The sequence below is a fragment of the Pristis pectinata genome, chromosome 14 (assembly GCF_009764475.1).
Source record: "Pristis pectinata isolate sPriPec2 chromosome 14, sPriPec2.1.pri, whole genome shotgun sequence".
Classification (NCBI taxonomy): domain Eukaryota; kingdom Metazoa; phylum Chordata; class Chondrichthyes; order Rhinopristiformes; family Pristidae; genus Pristis; species Pristis pectinata.
The window spans coordinates 18695524-18718169 of NC_067418.1; the positions used below are offsets into that span (position 1 = coordinate 18695524).

At 37.8% G+C, this 22646-nt stretch overlaps 1 protein-coding gene across 2 annotated transcripts in view; it reads left to right on the top strand.

Moving 5' to 3' along the window:
• The window catches only part of ext2 (exostosin glycosyltransferase 2), a 132641-nt gene that overhangs the window by 62347 nt on the left and 47648 nt on the right, over positions 1-22646 (top strand). For both annotated transcript variants that reach the window (XM_052029349.1, XM_052029350.1), the window contains 2 exons: positions 7096-7227; positions 19181-19370. In XM_052029349.1, the coding sequence (XP_051885309.1) occupies positions 7096-7227; positions 19181-19370 (322 nt within the window). The remainder of the gene's footprint in view (positions 1-7095; positions 7228-19180; positions 19371-22646) is intronic.

The window sequence follows — 22646 nt, forward strand, 5'->3', positions numbered from 1 at the left end:
GCTAAAAGTATCTGAAGACAGATCAGAATGATTGGTAAAGCACTGCCTTTATTAAAATAAATTCTGGTAGCTTTGTTTTATAGTCATGAATGGCAAAAATGAGGACTATTAGCATCATATGCTGCACTAAATACTGGTGCATCTGGTTTCTACTTGATTGGAATTCTAAATTCCATGCCCAGGGAAGAATACTGCCTACATATTGTTATAGGCACATGAATCTTTTCCTTCTCAGTAAATAAACCAGCTCACGTTTGTACTCTAAAATTCACTCTAGGCAGATTAAAAATGGTTCAGTGGATTAGTCTGCTGCTTTTATAAAAACATTGTTGAAAATCACACTGGAGATCCTTTGGTTTTTAGCCCAGAAATAACAGGTTCCTTTTATAATGTTATCTACTGAGAACTGGGGCAATTCATTCAATTGTATTTGATTGATATGAGTACTAGCTCATTCTTGTTCTCAAACCCACAGTTGAAGGCCGCAAGATTCTGAGGATTTATTCTTTTGCTTACAAGTCACAACCCCAGTCTGTGAGGGGAATGCAATATCTAGTTTATCTGGGTTTGACTGCAGGATTACCACCAAACAAAATTAAATCACCCTTGAACAAATGCTCTAGGTTCTACAAAATAGCTATATTATTGATTGTCTGCAAAGTGAATAGAGGTAAAACAGACACTCTGCTTTGGGGTACCTTTGAAGGCAAGAGTAGACAGCAGCTGAAACACACCATCACCGTAGGAACCACCACTCTGACTCAGAATGAGGGAAAAGCTGTAAAAGGATCCATTATATGCTTTACAATTGAACTCTCAAAACAGATTTTTATTGGGCAGTGGCTCCTGCTTTAGTAACCTTTAGACCTTACAGCACTCTGAGGTGCTAGAAAGCACCTTATTTTGCCTTTGAACTCTCCTCTGGGGCTGCCTGAGCAAAGCTTTGCAATTAAATCCATATATTTTTCTTGGAACACTCTCTCAGCTGGGTGTCTGTTGTAAGGGAAGTTGATACGAGTCCCAAACACTGACAGATTTAAAGATGATACCCTGGAGTGTTGAAATGTGTGGCATTGAGTTTCAAACACTGTCCATCATGTGTCAGAACATGATAGAATTCCTTCATTCAAATTTTGACAAATTCCTGAAATAAAGGCATAAAATTTGGCTTGTTTTAACTATGTACTCATGTTTTTTTTTGAAATATGCTTCAATTACAACAAATTCCCAACATATCCCAAGTGTGCATCTGTTAAAATGTTGATGATATCAATGAGAAAAGTACTTAGTAATTAACCTATATTTGTTTCCTTAAATCATTTAAAGTTCTATTGAAAGATGCAGAAGTGGAGAAGTTCAGCAAAATATTTTTTTTGAAATGGTAGGAGTGAGGAGTGACTCTCTGTCTTACTGTTGGATTGAGGGAAGGGAAAGTGCACAGGGTAGGGGTTTAAAAGGCTGGAAGAAATTAGAGGCAGGAAAAATGATCGAGGGTATTTTTAGACACAGGCAAGAATTTTGAACACTGGAGCAGATGATGGGCATGCAGACTTGGTATGGGATTTGTTGCTTGTGATAGAATTTCAGATGAGAGGCTGCAAAAAGTGCATTGCAGCAGTCAATTTAGTATGACAATGTACGTATAAGGTTTTTCAGAATTATTGGTTATGGTATACAGTGTAATAATGTAGTTGTAAGTAGAATGAAATTAAATTCTCAGTTCTTGGTTAAAAATGTTCTTTCAGTCTGTGTAGATGGTAGAACAAAGTAGTGCCTTTGGCCTTTTCACTGTGGAGTTGAGGGAAGCTGAGATATGCCCAACAATTATAGAGTTACTTTGGATTTTAAAATGTCTCTAACAAGGTTGCAGCTTGCAGTATGCAACAACCTTGTTAAAGACATTTTAAAATCCAAAGTAAATCTAATCAGTTACAACATGAAATGCAGTTACAACATTGAAACATGCTATTCTATCAGCAATTTCCGGTTGTAATGACCTCATTCTGAACCCTTGGGTGTGTCTTATTCAGAAGGAATTGCATGTTAGTGGCTCTAATAATGCATAAATTAATAGCATCATTGAGTTGGACCTAATTTATTTTTCTATTCCATTAAAAAGAAATTGCTTGACATTCTAAACCCATTCACTTCAAATATGTGATTAGCATTAAAAACAAAATCATGTTCATGTGGATAAAATATAATTGTTGCAAGATCATACCAGTATTTCAATCATAACTGTTTCTCTTCTGGAGTGCGTTTGACTGTAGTACTTCATGTATTTATAAGATAAGATAGAAGATATCTTCATTGGTCACATGTACATCGAAACACACAGTGAAATGCATCTTTTGTGTAGTGTGTTCTAGAGGCAGCCCGCAAGTGTCACCACGCTTCCGGCGCCAACATAGCATGCCCACAACTTCCTAACCTGTACATCTTTAGGTCGCTGGCACTGTAATAGTGTTACGCTAACCGCTACACTACCGTGTCACTATCAAAGCTAACAAATATATTTAAATTCAATAATGCTTATGGAGTGTTTCCACCATTTAACAAGGTCTTTATTGTGTTAAATCTGTATACTGGTACAATCATGCTTTTCATAGTAAATAGAATGGGGGAGTGAGGAAATCTTGCTTTGCGTTAATATTTTGGAGAAACCTTGCAACACTATAAACTTGGGTATAGAGGAATTTTCAAAGCCATGTCCATGGTATCCATAGAGGTTGCTGATAAGGATACCTTAACTGTTGGGGACAGAAATGATAAATTCTAAATTTATAATACCAATGTAATTATGAAATCTTTTACAGTGGCTTTTTGCCCTCAAGTTCCATCAGGTTCCATCTACTTTTTATCTGCATGCTCTCACTTGATTAAAGCCAAAGGCAAGGACCGCTGAACTGGCAGAAATCATTTGGTACTACCAAGCCACCACCATCTCTCTCAGTACTGCTACTGTTTGTATGCTGTCAGGTTGCATATTTGTCAACTAATCCTGTGTGAACTATGATTCTCTCCAGTTAGATACTGAGTAGTCTTAAAGCAATCACTTTCGTCTCTGATACAAATGCCATTATCTAATCTTCACCATTCCATTGCTCAAAAGCCCTTGAACTATATTCCACCAAATTAGTCCATTGTACACAACACAAAACTATTTTCCACCACTCCTCCATCATGTTTTCTCCACGACTGGGTGTGATTAGTGGCCTTACGCAGAATTCTTTTGCCTCTCTAATTTTCTCTTCTCAAAGATTCAATCCATTTTTTCCTCATCATTTCATCCAATTTATTTCATTGACTTGCTTAATTTTGTTTTGTCTAATTTCTCGTGAGCCATGCAATGTACGCAATAAAGGTTCTCCTTGCCATTGCTGCATCGCCAATGGAATTTTCAATCCAATGGTTTCCTGATGATATTTTTCACTGAATCCTGTAGCCCTTGCAAATCTGCCCCACCAGTGGTACGTGGCTGCTCAAGCATGGGTAACCATTACAGATGACATTACTCACAAAGTTCATTTTTGTTATTGTAAGGGTTAATATCAAGAATACTCTTTTTAAAAATAACATTGCTTTGGAGGATTTTGACATCTTTGGACTTCCATTTCATATACATGCAAACAGCTTCGGTCTCTGGAAGGTCGGCAGATATAAAGCAGCGTGATTTATGAACAATGTATAAATTCCTCACTTATCCCTTTGGCCCTGAAAAGTCACAAATGATTTATGATGGAGCCAAGAATTTTGTTGGCGGCAGGTTGTTTAAATTGATGCATTAGTAGTCCCCAGTTCATAAAAAAGATTGTCTTGTAAAAATAATCTCTCACCTGCATAGGTCCAAAGATCATCTCAATTAGATCAAACTGAATTTCCAACAATCGTTGGACTGAGACAACAATGTAGATTTTGTGCAGTGCTTTTCCACTTTGACTTTTTTCCTGTCTACCTAGTTTTAAGCAGTTTGCAAAGCTTAGAGGAGAAATCTCCTCCTGGAAAATTGCCTTATGCCTCCCACAGTACTATTGGCAACATTGGAGGCAATATTTTGGCAACAGTTGTTATCTCAGAATCCTGGATCATTATTTGTTAATTCACTCTGAATTCATCTTCCTAGCAATAGGTGTTAATATAGGCAGTTGGGTTTTGAAAATGAATAGTCATGCACCATCTTCAATTATTTGTTGATATCTGATGTTTAAGGTGAATATGAGGTGGTGTTCTTGCTGCACAAATTGCTCATAACTTTCTGAATTGCATACTTTGTTCAGGTTTTAGTGCTAGCTTATTTGCATATTGCCAAATGTAACCTATCCTGTCTGTAAGGAGTTTGTATGGGTGCTCTGGTTTCCTCCCACTTTCCAAAGACGTATGGGTTAGGAAGTTGTGGGCATGCTATGTTGGTGCCGGAAACATGGCGACACTTGCGGGCTGCCCCCAGAACACTCTACGCAAAGGATGCATTTCACTGTGTGTTTTGATGTACATCTGACTAATAATGACATCTTATCTGTATCCTCTGAATCAGAAACATCAAGCAATATTTTAAAATGTAACTGAGGTTTCTTTCCCTAGCAATTAAGATGTTTTGATATTTTTAAGTGTGACATCTGGTGCAGTTGAATAGAGCTGAAAATTGCTTTATACTGAGAAAACATTTTTTGACAATTCAACCATTTTTCAATAACCTGTTTTTAAATAACTAAAAATTATTTTAAAGATCTGTGCAGAAGATGATTACTCATGATTGGTATAATTTTCCTGAGTTTTTTTGATATTTACTTTTTTTTTGGTGTTCTTGCACCTTAAAACATAATGACTTAATTTTGAGCCAAAAAGACTTGAGTACAGGTAATCACTGGACCCTTCATGGTGATTACTTTGTTCTAGGGGCATAATCAGTCTTGTGGGTGAAATGTAGCACGAATTTTCATAAAGTTGATTCTCATTGGTCAAGCACTCAGTGTTCCTCCAAACGTTTGGACTGTTTGGTTGATTTTCAGGGAACTGGGTTTGTTAAGGCCTGAATTTAATGGTGTTTTCCTACTGATGGAGACAGCTATGGGGACATGTTGAAAGTAGTCATTCAAATTCGCTGTGCCTAATGTCACAATACTGTTACAAGCTCAAACCATTAGCAAGCTCTGAACGATTTTTTGTTATCTCCCATCTTGTAAATTCTACAACAAACTGGGCATTGCAATAGATAATTCTGCCCCTTGAAATAAAAATACAGAGCACTAGAAGTAGACACAGAAATAAAAAAGTGAGTTGATATTTTGGAGATTATTGATGATTCGTTGAACATTGTTCCAAAATCCTAATCAACCTGTACTCTGTAATTGCCAAAGCGATATTGGAACAGATGATAGACATAGGTTTTAAAGAAGGATACAGAGAGGCGAACAATTTCGGGGAGAATTCCAGACCATTGGGCACAGCTAACAATGTTATAAAATTAAATTTGGAGCTCTGCAAGTTACCCGAGTTAGAGGAGCATTTATGTTTCAGATGAATGTTGAGCTGGAGAAGATCAGAGATGGGGGGCAAGGCCGTGAGGAAACAAGTTAGGAATTTTAAAATGGCATTGTTTAGACAGGATCCACAGTTAGCTTGAGAAGCAAAGGGGTGAGAGAGATCTGGTGTAAGTTGAAACAGAAGCAGTAGAATTTTGGTTAAGCTCAAGTTTGTGAGAAATTTTCATAACTGTCCACTGGTACTGTGGCACTATTCCCAATTCTAGTCTAAGTATGCAAGTATCCTCAGCTGCTTCATCAATTACTTTCTTTCCATTGTAAGGTCAGGGGTGAAAAAGTTGGCTGATGATGTATTGCATACTATTTGATCCCATTTGCAACTGTTCAGATAATCAATCCATGTCTGCACAGAGCAAGAACTGGGTTTGCTGTGTTGTGGGGAAGTAACACTTGGATTATGAGTGCCAGGCAGTGACCGTGTCCAGTGGGAATCAAAACACCGTCTTTCAACATTCAATAGCATTACTACCATTCAACACTGAATTCCCCCACTTGTGTATTGACTCAAGCAATGTAGTCACAAGTTCTGCTATAGAACACCCAATCACCTGTAATCACAGGCAAATTCATTTGACTCTCCAAAGCTTTCCCAGCATAAGTCAGGAATGCAATAAGATCTTTACATTTTCCTGGATAAATACATGGGAATTTATCCAGGTTAAAGGAGCTCTCACACTTGATGCCCATTCACCATATTAAACATGGTGTATTTCATCCATTGGATGCAATGCAGCAATTTGCCAAGGCTGTTTCAACGATACTTTCCCATATCCTGATTTCTACCACCTAGATTGACAAAGCAGCGGGTGTATAAGAATATCATCACCAGAATGTTTCTGTCCAAGTAGTACACAATCCTGATTAGGTATTATCATCAGAATTGTTGAAATCTTGGAACCCTTCTACTTGGGAACTCTGAGGGCACTTTTACCAAATGTAATGCTGCAGCTTCATTTGGTGGCTCGTGACTACCATCTTCTCCTGGATAATTACGGAGAGTCAATAAATACTTGTCTTCCTCGCAGCATTCATATCTGCTTGATTAGTCAAAAATACCTTGCAATTTTAAAGTAATATTTTCAGAGTTTAAAAGGGCAATTGTTTATGCTGGTGTAATAAAATTCTTTTCACCAAGACTGATGGATGTATTAAGTGGACTTACTGTACTTTTTTGGTGTGGCTGTGGTGGAGTACAATTCTTGGTGTGCATCAGCATTAGAATTGTAGGGTTGCTCTGGATAGATGAACTGCATTGGGCCAATTGACTTCATGCAATTATTTACATCATGGTTCACTTTTACTACCATTATTCTATATAGCAAAATTGCCCAAGCAAATTTTTAATTTAGACTATTACTATTATGGCTGAAATTAATTTGTCAATATTGTGCCAAGGATTATTATGAATTGTTACCTTTCGGCATGTTATGCCTTTTCAATCCAATTGAAAAAGACTTTTTGGGATGAAATCAATGCAGAATAGTTGCAACTAAATAAAAACAAACATTCAAAATGGGGAAAAAATGTTTGTCCTGTTTTATTTTTATTGCAGGCAAGGTGGTTCTGGGAAGCTTACTTTAAATCAATGAAAGCCATTGGACTTGCTACTTTGCAGATCATTAATGACAGAATCTATCCTTACGCTGCCAGATCTTATGAGGATTGGAATGATCCAACAACTGTGGTAAGTGTATGATATCCAATACTCCGAAAAACTAGCTGCATGAACTATTTCATTTGTCCTTTTTGTGTACTTAATTCCTCTGGAAGCTCTTTTCAATAATAAAATGTTTACCGCTTCTTTATTTTCCTTGCCTTTATTTCTCCTCTTGTTTGTCCTGCTTGAGCTCCTGAAGGTTAATTAAAAACAGATTCCCCCATTAAAGCTCAGACAGTAGTTTACCTCTACTCAATGGTGTGGTGATTGGCCGTTGATAATAGTTGATTCAATTGTGTCAAGGAAATGCACTGATCTTTATCATTCTGTTGCCTGTTTAGAGACAGTTATTGAGATCAATTTATTATTTTTGAATTAAACAGAAATAATGAGTTAGTGACTGTCTAAAGTGCATTTGAAACATTATCTTGAGAGAAAATATGTAATCTCATCATCAAGAACCAGCTGAGATTTTCACCAGCCTTTATACCCTTTGTTTACTTTGTTTAAAAGTGGAATAATTTCAGATCAGCGGAAATCATGATTGATACTTAACAATATCTCATAAAACACTTAAAGGAAGAAAATGGACATTGTACTTCTGCTGTAGGAAGCCATAAAAGTGAGATTCTCCAATTGAGTTCAGTTCACAGCTGGTAAATGCAGAACCTCTAACGTTTGTATTAGATTGTCTTCAAGTCAGAGATGGATACATAGAGTACTCAGATAGAATTGTTTACGCAATCCCTCCTGCTTCAGTCATAATGTTCACAGCCTCCTGAGTCCCATAATGTCTTACATGTCATGTTGAATGACATTGCACTATACGTATTCTGCAGAAAACACCACATCACTACTTTTATTTCAGTTTTATTTTCATTTGCATTTGCTGTCCACTGCTTGTCATCTTGTATGGATATTTTCACTGCCATGACTAAATCTGTTCAGCGATTTGCCTTAGAGGAAAACAGAAATATTGTTTTTTTATATAATTTCATTCCAAAAGAGCTGTGTCCATCTCCTACTCCACCTAGTGGCCCTTTCCATCTTACAACAGTTTTACGCTATATACTGTCTTTATTCTTCCCAATAATGAGCTCCTGCACTAGAATGAATAAAGAATCAAGTTCAAGGATGTTGTATTGCAATAGATCAAATCCGTTTTAGAACATGGAAATACTTAGTGAGCTGAGGAGAGAACCTAAAGAGTTAATGCATCTCGAGGCTGTTTTTGGCCTTTTGACCATTACAGGATGAGAAGCAACTTGGAATACTTTCTCAAAGTATTCACTGGAAACGCATCTAGGGTAATTGGACTGAAGCATTGAATAAATCAAGTGTTTTTTATCCAAAAGCTGTAATTGAAACCACATTGTGGTAGGATGTAATTTAAAAGGCATCATAGACAGAGTGATGTGCTTGTCTCCACAGTCTCGCAGAGGCCTAAGAGGCAGCAATCCATGATTGTAAATGTGTCCACTCCCTTTCTGACAAACATTTGTGCATCTTAAAAGGCTCCCCTTAGTTTTACAGAACGATGGGTTGTATAGATGTTGGTGTGTTAACAAGCAGCCTTTATTGTTTCACTGTCTGTCCAACACAGCATGTCTCAAGTTGTAATCTGATCAGTTCAATAAAGTAGTTCTTTCTGACTGTGTTGCTTGTCATGCATGTCTGTAACATTTTAAGCAAAGGAAAAAGTATCTCAAATAGCACATGTCAGCACTATAGCATCATAGTTATTTACTTTGCATTTGTGGACAGCTTGAAACTGAGAAATGCCAGCTTCCGGACACTTAAAATATTGTTCTCACAGCATGAGTAAAACTGCCAATCTATGTTTCTAACAAATATAGTCCTCTCTTTGATCCTGAAATGTTTGATTTTTGGGAAGCAATATTGTTTTACTATGCTCGTAATTGTACATGGAGCAAAAATCCTTTGAAAGCTTAGCAGCCAATGAATTGACTCTGCATTCAATTTTCAACACTGCTACTCTTGTATGAAACAAGTTCTGTTTAGTATTCTTGTTTCTTAAAATGGAGGTAATGACCTAGTGATCATCTGAAGCATGTTTGAAATATTACCTGGAGAAGAAAAATCCTTAATTTGCTCTTCAGGAATCAGCTGAGATTTTCACCTAACTTGCATTTGTTTCCTCCGTTACCATTTTACTTCATTTTAGGGGGTGTTCATGTTGTAATTTTGAAATATTCAAGCAATAGTTTCTCTAAAAATTGATGAAGAAGCAAACATGCTATGGACACTGAATTATATGCACATCAGTTAAGATGCTCATTTGAAAATTCCAAGCTTTAAAACTATTTACAGTTGTGTGATACCAGCTGAGGGGTGGGACAAGGACTGGGACGAGTTCTCTGTTTTCAGGCTGGACCAGATCACATGGTCAATCAGAATTCTGTCATGATTAGATGATAGATACGCATAAAGAACTCATTTGGTTGATATTTATATTAAAAACCAATTTATTTATTATTTTCTATAAATTGCTTTCTTCATTTTTAAAAACAGATTAAATTTTCTTGTATAGTTGAGAGCTCCCTGAGGATAGCTCAATGTGTAAATGCACTTTGTGATAAGGTACAAAAGGATAAAATATCAAGTAAATGCCAAATTCAAATTTGAAGATGCTGATCTTGACCAATGTAATAATGAGTTTACCCCGACTTGAAATTCTTTTGTATGACTAGTATTAGGTGCAGATGTCACAGACTAAGCTCATGTATGACGAGCACCTGAGTAAAAGATTGAAAGGCTACAACTACACAAAAGTGAGTGCTGCAACTATCAAGAGCAGGAAGGAAAATGGATTTAGGGGCATGATAACTGAGGCAATGCATAAATGTACACATAAATATAAAAGAAATTAAAACATAGGGAAAAAGTACTTGGATTATGTTGTCCTTCATGTCAATAACCTTAGAAAACGCACAGCCAATGTCACCAGAGGAACAATTATTGAATGATTTCATTGCATATTCTTCAGATCAACAAGTTATATTTGTATTGCTTTTGCAATGTCATAATATTCAATTTGTGGGTATGTTACTAAATGAAAGTTGACATTGAGCCATAAGGAGATATTGGGCAGAAAATTAAAGCTTAGTGAAAGTGATAGGTTTGAAGGTGTACCTTAGAGGGGAAAGGTAAAAGGTTGGTCAGGTTTGGTGGGAAATTCCAGTCCTAGAGGCCCTATCATGATTGTTGGTGCCTTTAAGATCCACAATATGTCAGGTGTCATAACTGAAGAGCATTTGTCATGAAAGATTGAAGGATCAACAAACAGTCTGCTGGCAGAACTCAGTGGGTTGCGCAGCACTTGTTGGGGGAAAGGAATTGTTGATGTTTTGAGTCAAAATCTTGCATCAGGTCCAATGCCTCCCACCCCCGCACAGATGGCGCTCGACCCACTGAGTTTCTTCACCAGATTGTTCATTGCTCCAGGTTCCAGCATCTGCATTTCTCTTGTGTCTCCTCTGTCTTGAAGGATAATAGGTTTGAAAAGACAAGATATAAGAGTAAGCACAGGGTATAAATTAACAGGACATGGTGTGGCTTAGGATTTGGGCAGCTGAATTTTGGATGACGTAAGTTTATAGATAATGTAAGATTGGATTCAAACCAGAGTATTTTGGAATAGCAAACTCTGGAGGAAACAGTTGCATGAATGACAGCTTCAGCAGAAGTGTTGAAACACCAGTAGAATTAGGCAGGGACGTGAAAGTAGGCAGCCTTGGTGACAGGATGCACGTGGGGTTGGAGGTTTACTGAGAGTGGAATACCCTTATCAGTTTACATAAGGTTTCCCTTCAGTTAGCTGATTGGATGGTGACATGGTGATCAGATGTGGCAGAATTACATGTGGAAAAAAAACAGATAAGAGACTTTTTTTAGATAGTAACCGAATTGGGAGAGGTGTTCAGTATCGAAAGTGCTCTTGGCTTTCCTGTATTGCTACAGAACATTCAGCCAGGTATTGAGAGGCTAGGTTACTCAGGTGCACACAACACCTGAGGGCAGGTTTGGTATTTACTATGTTTATACTGGCATAATGTCAGACTCTAGAATTACCCATTGATTACAATCTGGAATAATGACAGCAGAACAAAGAGATCAACTTTCAGTAGACAGTGGCTCTGCTATTATCCTGCTCTCTGGCACAATGTACATCCAGTGGACAAAATCCAGCACATGGAATGCTTCTGTCCAGCCCACCCCGGTGAGCTACAAGCAATCCATATTCACTGCTCCCCTACCCGCACCAAGAATGTCAGAAGATTTTGTTTGTCTGTGAATGTCTCCAGCATCCACAAACTTTAACTTCTAATAGCTATTGAATTTTTTAAATCAAACTTATACTTAAAATTGTATTAAAAACAAATAATTAAATAATTGTAATTATATTGTAGTTTAACAATTACATTTAAGTAAATTTAAAAGACATATTATTTGAAACTTGCCCATCTTCCTTGGAAATTGTTCCTCTTCATTGAAATGAATAAAGGCGTTGAGCCAAATTTCACTCTCAGAGAAGAATAGGAGGTTAGCACTGTACCGTTGCACTCCACGTTCTGTCCAACATCACAGGGAATTTGGAACGACAGCCCAGCAAGGACTTTTCAAAGTTCAGGTTTCTGGTGTTCATATTAGTGGCCATGAGAAATGATTTGGATTTTTAATAGCCCAGCCAGTTTACTTTAAAAAAACAGTGTTGTGCACAACTGCTCCTACATTCCCCATTATTGGTGTCCAGAAATTTTAAGTGTGCTGCCTAGTGGGAGAATAAACGTTTTCCACAGATACCGTCTTTGCTCCCTACATTGTTGTTTGTTCTGTACACTGAGTAGTACTCTTAAAGTAAACATCAGTGTGAAAGGTAATTTAGTTCTTGGATAGCAATCATACATACTATAGAAGACAAGTAATGAATGATGGTTTGGGATTTCAATCTACGCTTTATCCCAAGTGAGTATAGAGGACTTGAGCAATAGATGCAAAGTAAGCTTCCAAGATGTTGGGCATCCTAAGGACAAGAACTCCAACATTTGAACTGACCAGTAGCTAATGAAAATATTAAAAAGTATGAATAACTGCTTGGAGATTGGAGCTGGCCATAATTTAAGCTAATTGTGATATTGCCCTAGTATTTAAGACTTAGGTATATGCCTTTTTTTTTCTACTACAGGTAAACAAAAAAAATTCTTCTTACATAGTGGCTTTTACATAAAATGCCGCGAAGAACTTATAAGCATAATTGAATGAATTGTAACCTCTGCCCATATATTGAGTAAAATGATCAAAAGCTTTGCTGAAAAGGCTGGTGATAATGGTGGAGGGGTTTAGGGAGGATTCTAATCATTCGGACCTCGCTAGCTGAAGACGTGGTTGAAATTGTTGCAGTAATTGATGTCAGGGATGTGCAAAAGGTGAAAATTGGAAATATTCTTAAGATTCAGAAGGTTGAAAGGCTGGAAATAGTAAGAGATGGGTAATAGGGACACCTTAAAGACATGAGTTTTAAAATCAGAGCTTTTCCAGATCAAGAATCAATGTAGTTTAGCAAGATAGGAGCGATTGGTGAGCAAGACTTGGTATATTAAGAGAAAAGTTTTAAAAAAACGTGGATACTGGAAATCTGAAATTAAAATAAAATGCTGGAAATACTCAACAGGTCAGGCAGCATCTGTGGAGAGAGAAACTGAATCAATGTTCAGGTTGATGACTTTGATCAGAACTGACAACGTAGAAATCAAACCTGTTTTGAGTAATTAAAAGGGAAAGGGTGGGGAAAACACAAAGAGTGCCTATTGGAGGGTAGTGATCAAATGGTGGTGCCAGCTGAGAGAGGCTGGTGAAGCTAGATAATAGCAAATGGATTGTTTGGTGGAGCTGTAAAATGAAAATGATGAATGAAAATGAGGAGAGGAACAAAAAGGCTGAAACTGAAAAACACTGAAGAAGCAAAACGTAACAGATGCTGGAAACCTGTCAGTTCTGATGAAGTATTTGGATCCCTGGAGGGTGGGAAGGGAAGAAGTAAAAGGGTAAGCATTGCATTTACTGTAGTTACATGAGACAGTGCAATGAGAAAGTTAATGGGTGTCAAACAACCCCTTTGGAATGCTGGAAGGGAATGATGTGTCTGTTGGTGGCATCATGTTCAAGACAATCATGGGATGATCGGTTGATTGTGGATGCTGGTTGGGCACAAGGTGAGAACATGGGAAACATTATCTTTATTCTGTATGGGAGGAGATTGGTATTTTAAGTTACAGGCAGCAATGGTTTGGGTAAACTCCAGTTTATGGATGATGGAAGAGATAATAAAATCAGGCCTTGGAGTGACCAGTGAGGAGAAGTAAAACAATCTTTAATGAGCTTGATAGTAGAGGTGTAGAGACGAATACACCATTGACTTGGGAAAGGGTGTTGCAGGGAATTGTCAATAACTGGTTGGAGCTGCTTTATTCCTGTGTAGAAACAGCTTGAGTTCAGAGATAACTCTTTAAGGCCTGATGAATTTACAAATGCTCAGACATTTCCTTTTCAATCAGATATTCCATTGTACGACAGCATTGAAATTGCCGTAACAAGAATATTTTTTCAAGAGAGGAAGAGTCTGCAGATGCTGGAGTCTAGAGCAACAGACAATCTGCTGGAAGAACTCAGTGAGTTGAGCAGCATCTGTGGGAGGGGAGGGGGAGGGAAGGGATTGTGGATGTTTTGTGTCAAAATCCTGCATTAGAACAATTCCTCCCCTCTCCCACCCCCACAGATGCTGCTTGACCCGCTGAGTTCCTCCAGATTATTTATCTCTTCAATATTTGTTTCATTAAAGCATTTATTCTAAAAAAAACTACACGGTTGAATAGTAAGAAGTGATTAAGCAAATTTTAACCAATTCTTCCAAATGTTTTTGCAGTGTTTCCAAAAATGTTAAATCCTTTGTTTGTTGTGACTTGCATATATTTTACAGTTGAAATATTTGTTCACCCTAATTACCCATGACGTTAACATGTCATGATTTGTGTTAGATTGGATTGACAGTTTACAGTTCTTTCAAACAGAGATTGATAGGCTCTGGTCATTGAGAGAATGAAGAAAAATGAGGATAATGCTGAAGCAGAGGATCAGCTATAATCTTGATAAGTGGTGAAGCAGGTTTGAAGGGCAAGATGGCCCACTGCCATTCTTATTTCTTATCTTTATGAAATGCTTGGCATGTTGAGGCACTGGATGGTAAAGAATCTCTCCCAGATGACTCTTGAGGACACTATTCCAGTCACAAAACACTAGCATGTTTATGTAGTCAATGCCTGTAGAAATGCAAGATAGCTTCCAAACATGATGAACAAATGTTTGTTGGAGCCAAACATCATACTTTGGGAAATTAAATTTAAAAATGCACATTACTAAGGAGCAAAAGGATGTTATTTAAAAGTTAGTAAATCTCTTTTGGGATAAATTACATTCTTGCAGGGTTAGGATGTTTTAGAAGTCCTGCATGAGACACATACCAGCCTTAATGTTGCTGCTATGTGTAAGGGTGGAGCAGATAATCTCTGCTGACTGAAAAGACAAGAAAGAAATGCACACACAAAATTAAGATTTCTTTATTAGTCACATGTACATCAATACACACAGTGAAATGCATCTTTTGCGTAGAGTGTTCCGGGGGCAGCCCACAAGTGTCGCCACGCTTCCGGCGCCAACATAGCATGCCCACAACTTCTTAACCCATACATCTTTGGAATGTGGGAGGAAACCAGAGCACCCGGAGGAAACCCATGCAGACACGGGGAGAGCATACAAACTCCTTGCAGACAGCAGCCGGAATTATTATAGAAAATAGCAAAATTGGATAGAGGTGAAAAAATGAAAATGTAGGAGGTCTGATATGGGGAAAAGAATCTAGACACAATGTAGCGAGTCCATCCATTGCAGTAAAAAAAAGGCAGGCTAACTTCTCGACACAAATTACATTTCTGAATATCTACATAGATTTAGAATGAGGCTGCAATCCAATGTATGCTGCGCATTTAAACAAGAATAAAAGTTGTTTGCAGTTCAGATTTATAACTGAAAGTTATAGGCAGAAGAGAAAAAATGTTAATACTTAGGTGGGCCATTTCAAATGCTGACTTAGCTACTTTCCAAATTATACTCAGCATTTAATTTCAACATCCTTGCACATCTTTGAAATGGCTTGAGCTTTTTTGTGTTTAGAATACAATTACTTACAGCTGGTGTACACTGATTTAGTGGGCAAACAAATTTTATGTTATAAATATTCATGTATCTTTTGTTCTCAAGGCTCTGAAATGACTTTTTAAAACATTGCTTATTCAAGTGTCCAATTGCCAAAATTGCTCTTTTTAAAGTGTAAACATACGGTAATGTTTAATTTTGCTCTTTCTTATATATTTAAATAAAAAACATGTCAGCAGGCAGTGTCTCTCTGTTGTCCTGCTGGCTTCATGTCACATGAGGAGTATTCTAAATATTTTGAATTAGAGCCATAGCTGCTGGCTTCATATTCTGGCATCCACTTGACTTTGAGGTTTAAACGTCTGGAACAAGCATTTTTATCAAAATTAAGATTGAGGGTATAATTTTATTCATATTGCAAGTGATGCATTTTTCTGAAGGAGGAACAATGAATTTTATATGAAATCAACATTTGTGTTTCTGTTGTAATAATCTATTTATCAATTGCTTTAACATATAATTTTTGTGTTAGTCTAAGATTGGCAGGTTATAGATTTATTCAGTGTTGACCTTTCTGTGGGTTTGTTTGAATTTATTTCCCATTGCTGCATATTTAGAAAAAAATCTCATTGGGACTTCCAAATAAGAACATGCGAATATGAAAATATGCATTTATTTATAAGTAATGGGCATCCCAGGTTAGCTGATTAACTGAAGTTGGCTGACTCAGAGCCTGTGATACCCGGCTATGTGTGTGTGACTTCTGCTGAGGCACAGCATGTTTTAGCACACTGTGTAAGGCCTATGAAATGTGGCTCTGGTGTGTAAGGGATTCTGTGGTACAGGCATTGGTTCAACTTCATATTTAAAGAACTAATTAAATGTAACTAATTAATTACACCTAGATGGACATGCCATGGGCAAGGTGATGTGATGCAGTTGCAGTATGTGGGAGCTGATGGAAACCATTGTGATTCATGACACCGATATCTACAGCAAATGTTGCAACTTGAAGACCTTAGTTGAGAGCTGGTGATCTGGAGTCTGAGATTCGGTTACTGTGATGCATCAGAGAGAGGGAAAGTTACCTGTATGCTCTGTTCCAAGAGGTGGTCACACTACATAATCTAAGTCCTACAAAATTGGTCAGTCAAGAGAGACAGGAAAGTGTATCTTTGACAGAGGTAACTTTGGAAAAAATTAGCTTTAGAGATCCAGAAGGCAGTGTTGAAGGGCCCTCAGCCTTGCACTTGTTCAACAGGTATGCAATTCTTGTAACGTGTGGACGAGAACAAAGACTGCAGAGAGCATGAGCAAACTGACCAGCACCAAGGTAGATGGGTGAGTTGAGGGAAGTGACAGGAATGTAGTTCCTGATATAAGTCAGTGTGGTTAGGTGGATAGAAATTTCTCAGCAGTGTAAGTCCTGAAGGCTGCATTGCTGCTCAATGCCAAGGTTAAACCCGTCTCCCCAAGGTTTGAGAGAAACCTGGGGTCGGAATGGAAAGACCCAGTTGTCATGACCCAAGTGGTCACTAGTAGCTTGGGATAAGGAGAAGATTCTGCTGAAGGAGCATGAGAAGATGGTGTCCAAATGAAGAAGTAGTTCCACTAATGTAGACTCTGGATTGCTATCTGAGCCATGTGAAAATCGCAAGGGGTCAGTGAAATCAGAGATTTAAATGTGTGATTCAAAAATTGGTCCTCATTTGCCAAATTCTGAAACTTTCCCAGTTCTTAGTAAACCTTTGCTTTCATCTTTCATCCATGGCTGGACCACATTTCTTGTTGGCTTTTGTACATTAAAAGGGGTATATTTTGTACATTAAAAGGGCAGGCACAGTAGTGTAATGGTTAGCGTAACGCTATTACAGCTCCAGTGACCCGGGTTCAATTCCCGCCGCTGTCTGTAAGGAGTTTGTACGTTCTCCCCGTGACTGAGTGGGTTTCCTCCGGGTGCTCTGGTTTCCTCTCACATTCCAAAGACGTACAGGTTAGGAAGCATGCTATGTTGGCGCCGGAAGCGCAGCGACGCTTGCAGGCTGCCCCAGAACACTCTACGCAAAGATGCATTTCACTCTGTGTTTCGATGTACATGTGACTAATAAAGATATCTTATACGTTTGTTGTAAACTATGTACTAACTCGCTGTCATAGTTATTGTAGCTTCCCAGTCAACCTGACTACTCGTGTAGTTTGCTATGTTTAGATTTGAAACCCTGGTTTCAGATTGAACTAAATCACTATGAATCTTAACATAAAATTCAACCAACCAATTGGTGAAGAGACTGGCATATGAGAGTAATCTAATGAGATGCATAAAAACTGATTGTAAAACTCCATAGATATAGAAAAAGAAAAGGATTAGCATAAGTTAATGTGGATTGTTCAGATTTGGAGACCATATCTAGTGGAGTGTTTCAAGGATAGGCACTTGGACCTTTATTGTTCATAATGTATATCAATGATTTGGATCAGGAGATCCAAGTGTAATACATACAAGTTTATTGATGATGTAAAACTAGGTGGCATTATGGGTTGTGAGAAAAATATAAAGAGATTTCTGGGAAAATACAGACAAAATGAATGGGTGAGGTTAGAGCAGATAACAAATCATTTGGAAAAGTGGAAAAACAGAAAAGTATGTCTTATTTTAATGGTGAGAGATTAAAAGGTGTTGGTTTTCAGAGTGATCTGAGTGTCTTTGAGTCACGGTTTTCTGAACCTGCATGTTAACATTCAATGTGGGAAGCAAAGTGTAAGTTAGCCTTTCTTGCAAGAGGATTTAACTGCAAGGACAAAGACATTTTAATGCAATTATATAGGGCCGTACTGAGACCGCACTTGGAATATGATGTGCAGGACTGACAAAATTACAACCGAGGGAGTGCAGCAACAGATAAAATCCTGTGAATGAGCCTCCACGGCCTTCTGAGTAGCAAGATCTAAAGATTCACCATCCTCTGTCTGCAGATATCTCTCCTTATTTCTGTCCTGAATATATATAAGATGTCTTTATTAATCACATGTACATCGAAACACACAGTGAAATGCATCTTCTGCGTAGAGTGTTCTGGGGGCAGCCCGCAAGTGTCGCCATGCTTCTGGTGCCAACATAGCATGCCCACAACTTCCTAACCCATATGTCTTTGGAATGTGGGAGGAAACCGGAGCACCCGGAGGAAACCCACGCAGACATGGGGAGAATGTACAAACTCCTTACAGACAGTGAGTGGCTGGAATTGAACCCGGGTCGCTGGCGCTGTAATAGTGTACCCCTTATTTTGAAGCTGACCCTTAGTTCTAGACACTCAAGCCAGTGAAATATTATCTCTGCATCTGCCTTGTCAAGCTCTGTAAGAACTGTACATTTCAGGAGATCACCTCTCATTCTTCTTAGCTCAAGAATATAAACCTGGTCTATGTTCTCTTGTGTGACAAACCTACTATCCCAGGAACAGGTCTACAGATGAAATTTTCAAACAATACCACTATTTACCATAAATGAACTGATAGTCTGGAATGAGTCAACTCAGAGGGGTCTTTTGTTCTTTTCATGCATTTATTATGAATTTTTTTCCTTCCTGGATAGCATTGCATAAAATATTAACCCACTAAATAAACAATGTTAGATTAAAGTTTTGGATGATCTTGGAAACTGTCTTTGGGCTACCTCATTTATAGTTATGGTAATGAATTCTTAATTTGTATTGACCTACACTGTTATTTATGAGACTTGTTTTTTTTTCAGAAAGTGGTGAGTGTGAACAATCCTCTCTTCCTCCCACTCATTCCACCTCGATCGCAAGGCTTCACCGCTGTTGTTCTCACCTTTGACCGTGTCGAGAGTTTATTCAGAGTGATCACTGAGATTTCCAAAGTACCCAGCCTTTCCAAGTTGCTGGTTGTGTGGAACAATCAGAATAAGAGCCCCCCTGAAGGTAAGATGTCAATCCAGTGTCAAAGCATGAATAAATAATGGGGAAGTGATAAAACCACAGAGTTAGGTGATATAAACCGGATGGGAGAAGTTCAGTCATACAGATCTGCAGATTTCCTCAGTGGATTTTTTTTAATCAATACAACTGAATTTTCATCTATAGTCGTCATGTTTCACCAGGCAATAGGGAGAACAGAATTAGAATGGCAAGCAAACTATATAGGGTAAGATATACATTAAAAAAATATGCAGAGATTGTTTGTGGTTATGATCTGGAATTGGTTGCCTGTAAAGTCAGTGGAAACAGAATTAATTGGGGTATTGGATAGGGACTGAAAGGAAAATATTTGCACTGCCATGGGAAAAGAGTAGGGGAATGGTACTGATTTGATTGCTCTCGAGAAGTAGCACAGACTTGATGGGTCGAAGGGCCGCCCCTATGCCATGATGATTCAATTCCAGGCACCTAAAAGCTCTGTGTTGTTCTTGCATATTGAATGGTGATATTACATAAAGTTATCAACCAAGCTGGATTTGGCCTCCCCTGTATAGAGGGGACTGCATCATAAGCAGCAGCCACTGTAAAATAAATTGAAAGTACAGGTAAATTGATGTTTAATCAGGAAAAAATAGTGTTTGGGGCTCTGTGCAATGGGAAGTGTTTGTGCCCTCCTTGAACAGACAATAGGACCCCCTGATTGGACTCATTCCAAACTATCAGCTCATTTATGGAAGGGACCCAGTAATCCAGCCTGACCCACCCACCTCTCTCTGTAGACATAAAATTCTTTCCTTTTCAACTTATTCAGCTTCCTTTTGAATGCAAGATAGTATCTGGCTCCAGTGCAACCTTTGCAGGTGCATTTCTGACCTTGACCAATTGCTGCAGGAAGATGCACCTATTTTGTGGCACCTCATCAATGCCTTTTGGAACTCCACATATAGTATATCAATCACGTTTCCCTCGTCGATCCTCTTGGTTACTCTGTCATAAAACTCTGCCAAGTTAGTTTGATGTGATTTGCCTTCGACAAAACCATAATGCTTTCTCTAATCAATCCACGCTTGTCCAAGTGACAACTAATTCTCTCACCATTAATGCCACTTGACCTACTGAATCCTTCCAGCAATTTTTAATTTTTCTTTCTGATTTCCAGTATATATGCTTTCTTATTCCATCTGCTAATTCTGTCCCTGTTTATTGTTTCTAGAAATTCCTGAGGTTAAGTTGATTGGTCTGTTGTTATTGGGTTTCTTCCTACGCCCTTTTTTGAACATGTAACATTTCCAATTTTCCAGTTCCCAGGCACCAGCCCTGAATCTATATCTCTTCTTTCTTCCCCTTTGCTCTCCTCTGATCTTATCTCTTTTCTGTCTCATTTTTTTCAGACATTTTTACTTTCCCCTCGAATCTTCTCTTTGACTCCAAACATTTGACCTTCAGAAAAGCCCCTAGCTTCATCCTTTACAGCCCAGGCTCAATGAACTTCAAACTTGGGAGGAGACTAAGCTTTTTATTTGCCACTCTGTCAGCTTCTTTAGCCAGATGTTTGCCCCAGCAGAATCTTTTCACTCTCTTCAAAGATCTTATTTCACTTTGATTCCCCCCTCCCCCTTTGTTCCTTTGTCTCATTTAGATATTTTCACTGCAAAACATCAACATAACATTCGCTGTTTCAATATTTCTTCAGTCCAAATGCGTTTTAACTTGCCTCTCTCTGAATTCCCTAATTTGCTAATATTACCAGCATTTTCTGTTCTTGTTTTGAATTTCCAGTATCAAAGTATCTTGCTGTGCTTGACTCTTAACTGCATTCTAGATTCAGGAGCATCTGAGGATGGAGAATAAATGCCAGCATTGCCAGAGATGTACACATACCATAAAACAAATAAATATGAAGATAAATATTAAATTGGCACAGAAAAAGAGTTTGAAACTTAACAAAATGTCACATAGGACTCTGAGGTTCAGCCCTTTTAACAAGGGAAGGTGATGGAATTGGTAGCTGGGAAAGGAGTTTGCAAGGATTGTGGTCGTAAGTCTCTCCAGGTATTGTTATCTCATTTCCACTGTCCTTTTCAATTCTGTGGAAATTATCTTTGCATCTATCTGCACCTTTAAAGAACAAAATGTTTTATTGATTGCACACAGAAGATTGACAATCAATGCCTAAATGTAGCTTTATGCCACTGTGGTTCATAAAATATTTTAACTGATAGTTTTTTGCTGGTTTAAAGAAGTTGGTGGAAAAAGATTACTTCACTAAGATAATTATTTCAACTCTGCTGTAATGCTAATGCAACATAAAATGCAGCCAGTGCCTTTTCAAATACTGATGCTGTTCAGGAAGAAGCAAGTTTGTGAATTAGTGGTTGTGCAGATAAGAAAATCAGTTCCACCTGGTTGTAAGGTCTGCAGATAGACCTAATGATTTTTTTTTTGTTTCACTTTAAACCTCAATTACTGCTGGTAATGCATACTTTTTTTTGGTAAAGATTTGTAATTTATGGCCAATTTGGCTCCAGAAGTTATTGAAGATTTAGTCATGAAACAGACTGAAGTATACATATCCCAATAATTTGAGTTACTCTGGCTGATAAGCAGCGTAGTTTAATATAATGGTCGTCCATATTAAAAGGGCTTCTGTTTCATTTAAAGAAACAAACTGCATCTTTGTGAGTTGTGTTAGTTTATAGGCTTTCCAAATTAACTTCTGCATAGATTAATATTGTAAAATATCACTGATTTTGTTTTTATATTTAATTTGGAATACTACATTAATTATTTAGGTTTCCAAGTTGCTTGTTCATACAGTGGCCCATATTAATACAGAATAAAAAAAAGTGCAGTTCTGGTATTCCCAGCATCCTCCCATATAAACCAAAACAACTGGGCACTGCAAAATTAATTAAGACTTTGACAAAAAGTAGTGAGAAATTTATGACCCAAGCCTAACCTTGTGACTAAAGTGGATCATTATTTAGTTTCAAATTGACTGGGAAGCTAATAGAAGAGAAGGATGAGCTTGTACGCAAACACTGAACTGTTTCTCTTTTCGTATTCTTTTGAACTTTTTGTATGTTTCAGAATTTGTCCCTAAACAAAAATTTAGATCATATGTTTCTAAACATTATTGTAAGACTTGACTCTGTTTTGTGACACATGCCCAAAAATGGCATTTGTGTATGATGCAGTGTTTAAAAAGGAAAGGTACGTAATTTCTTAAATGATTCTTGGGAAGTACATGTCCTTATCAACAGGAACTTCCCACCTATA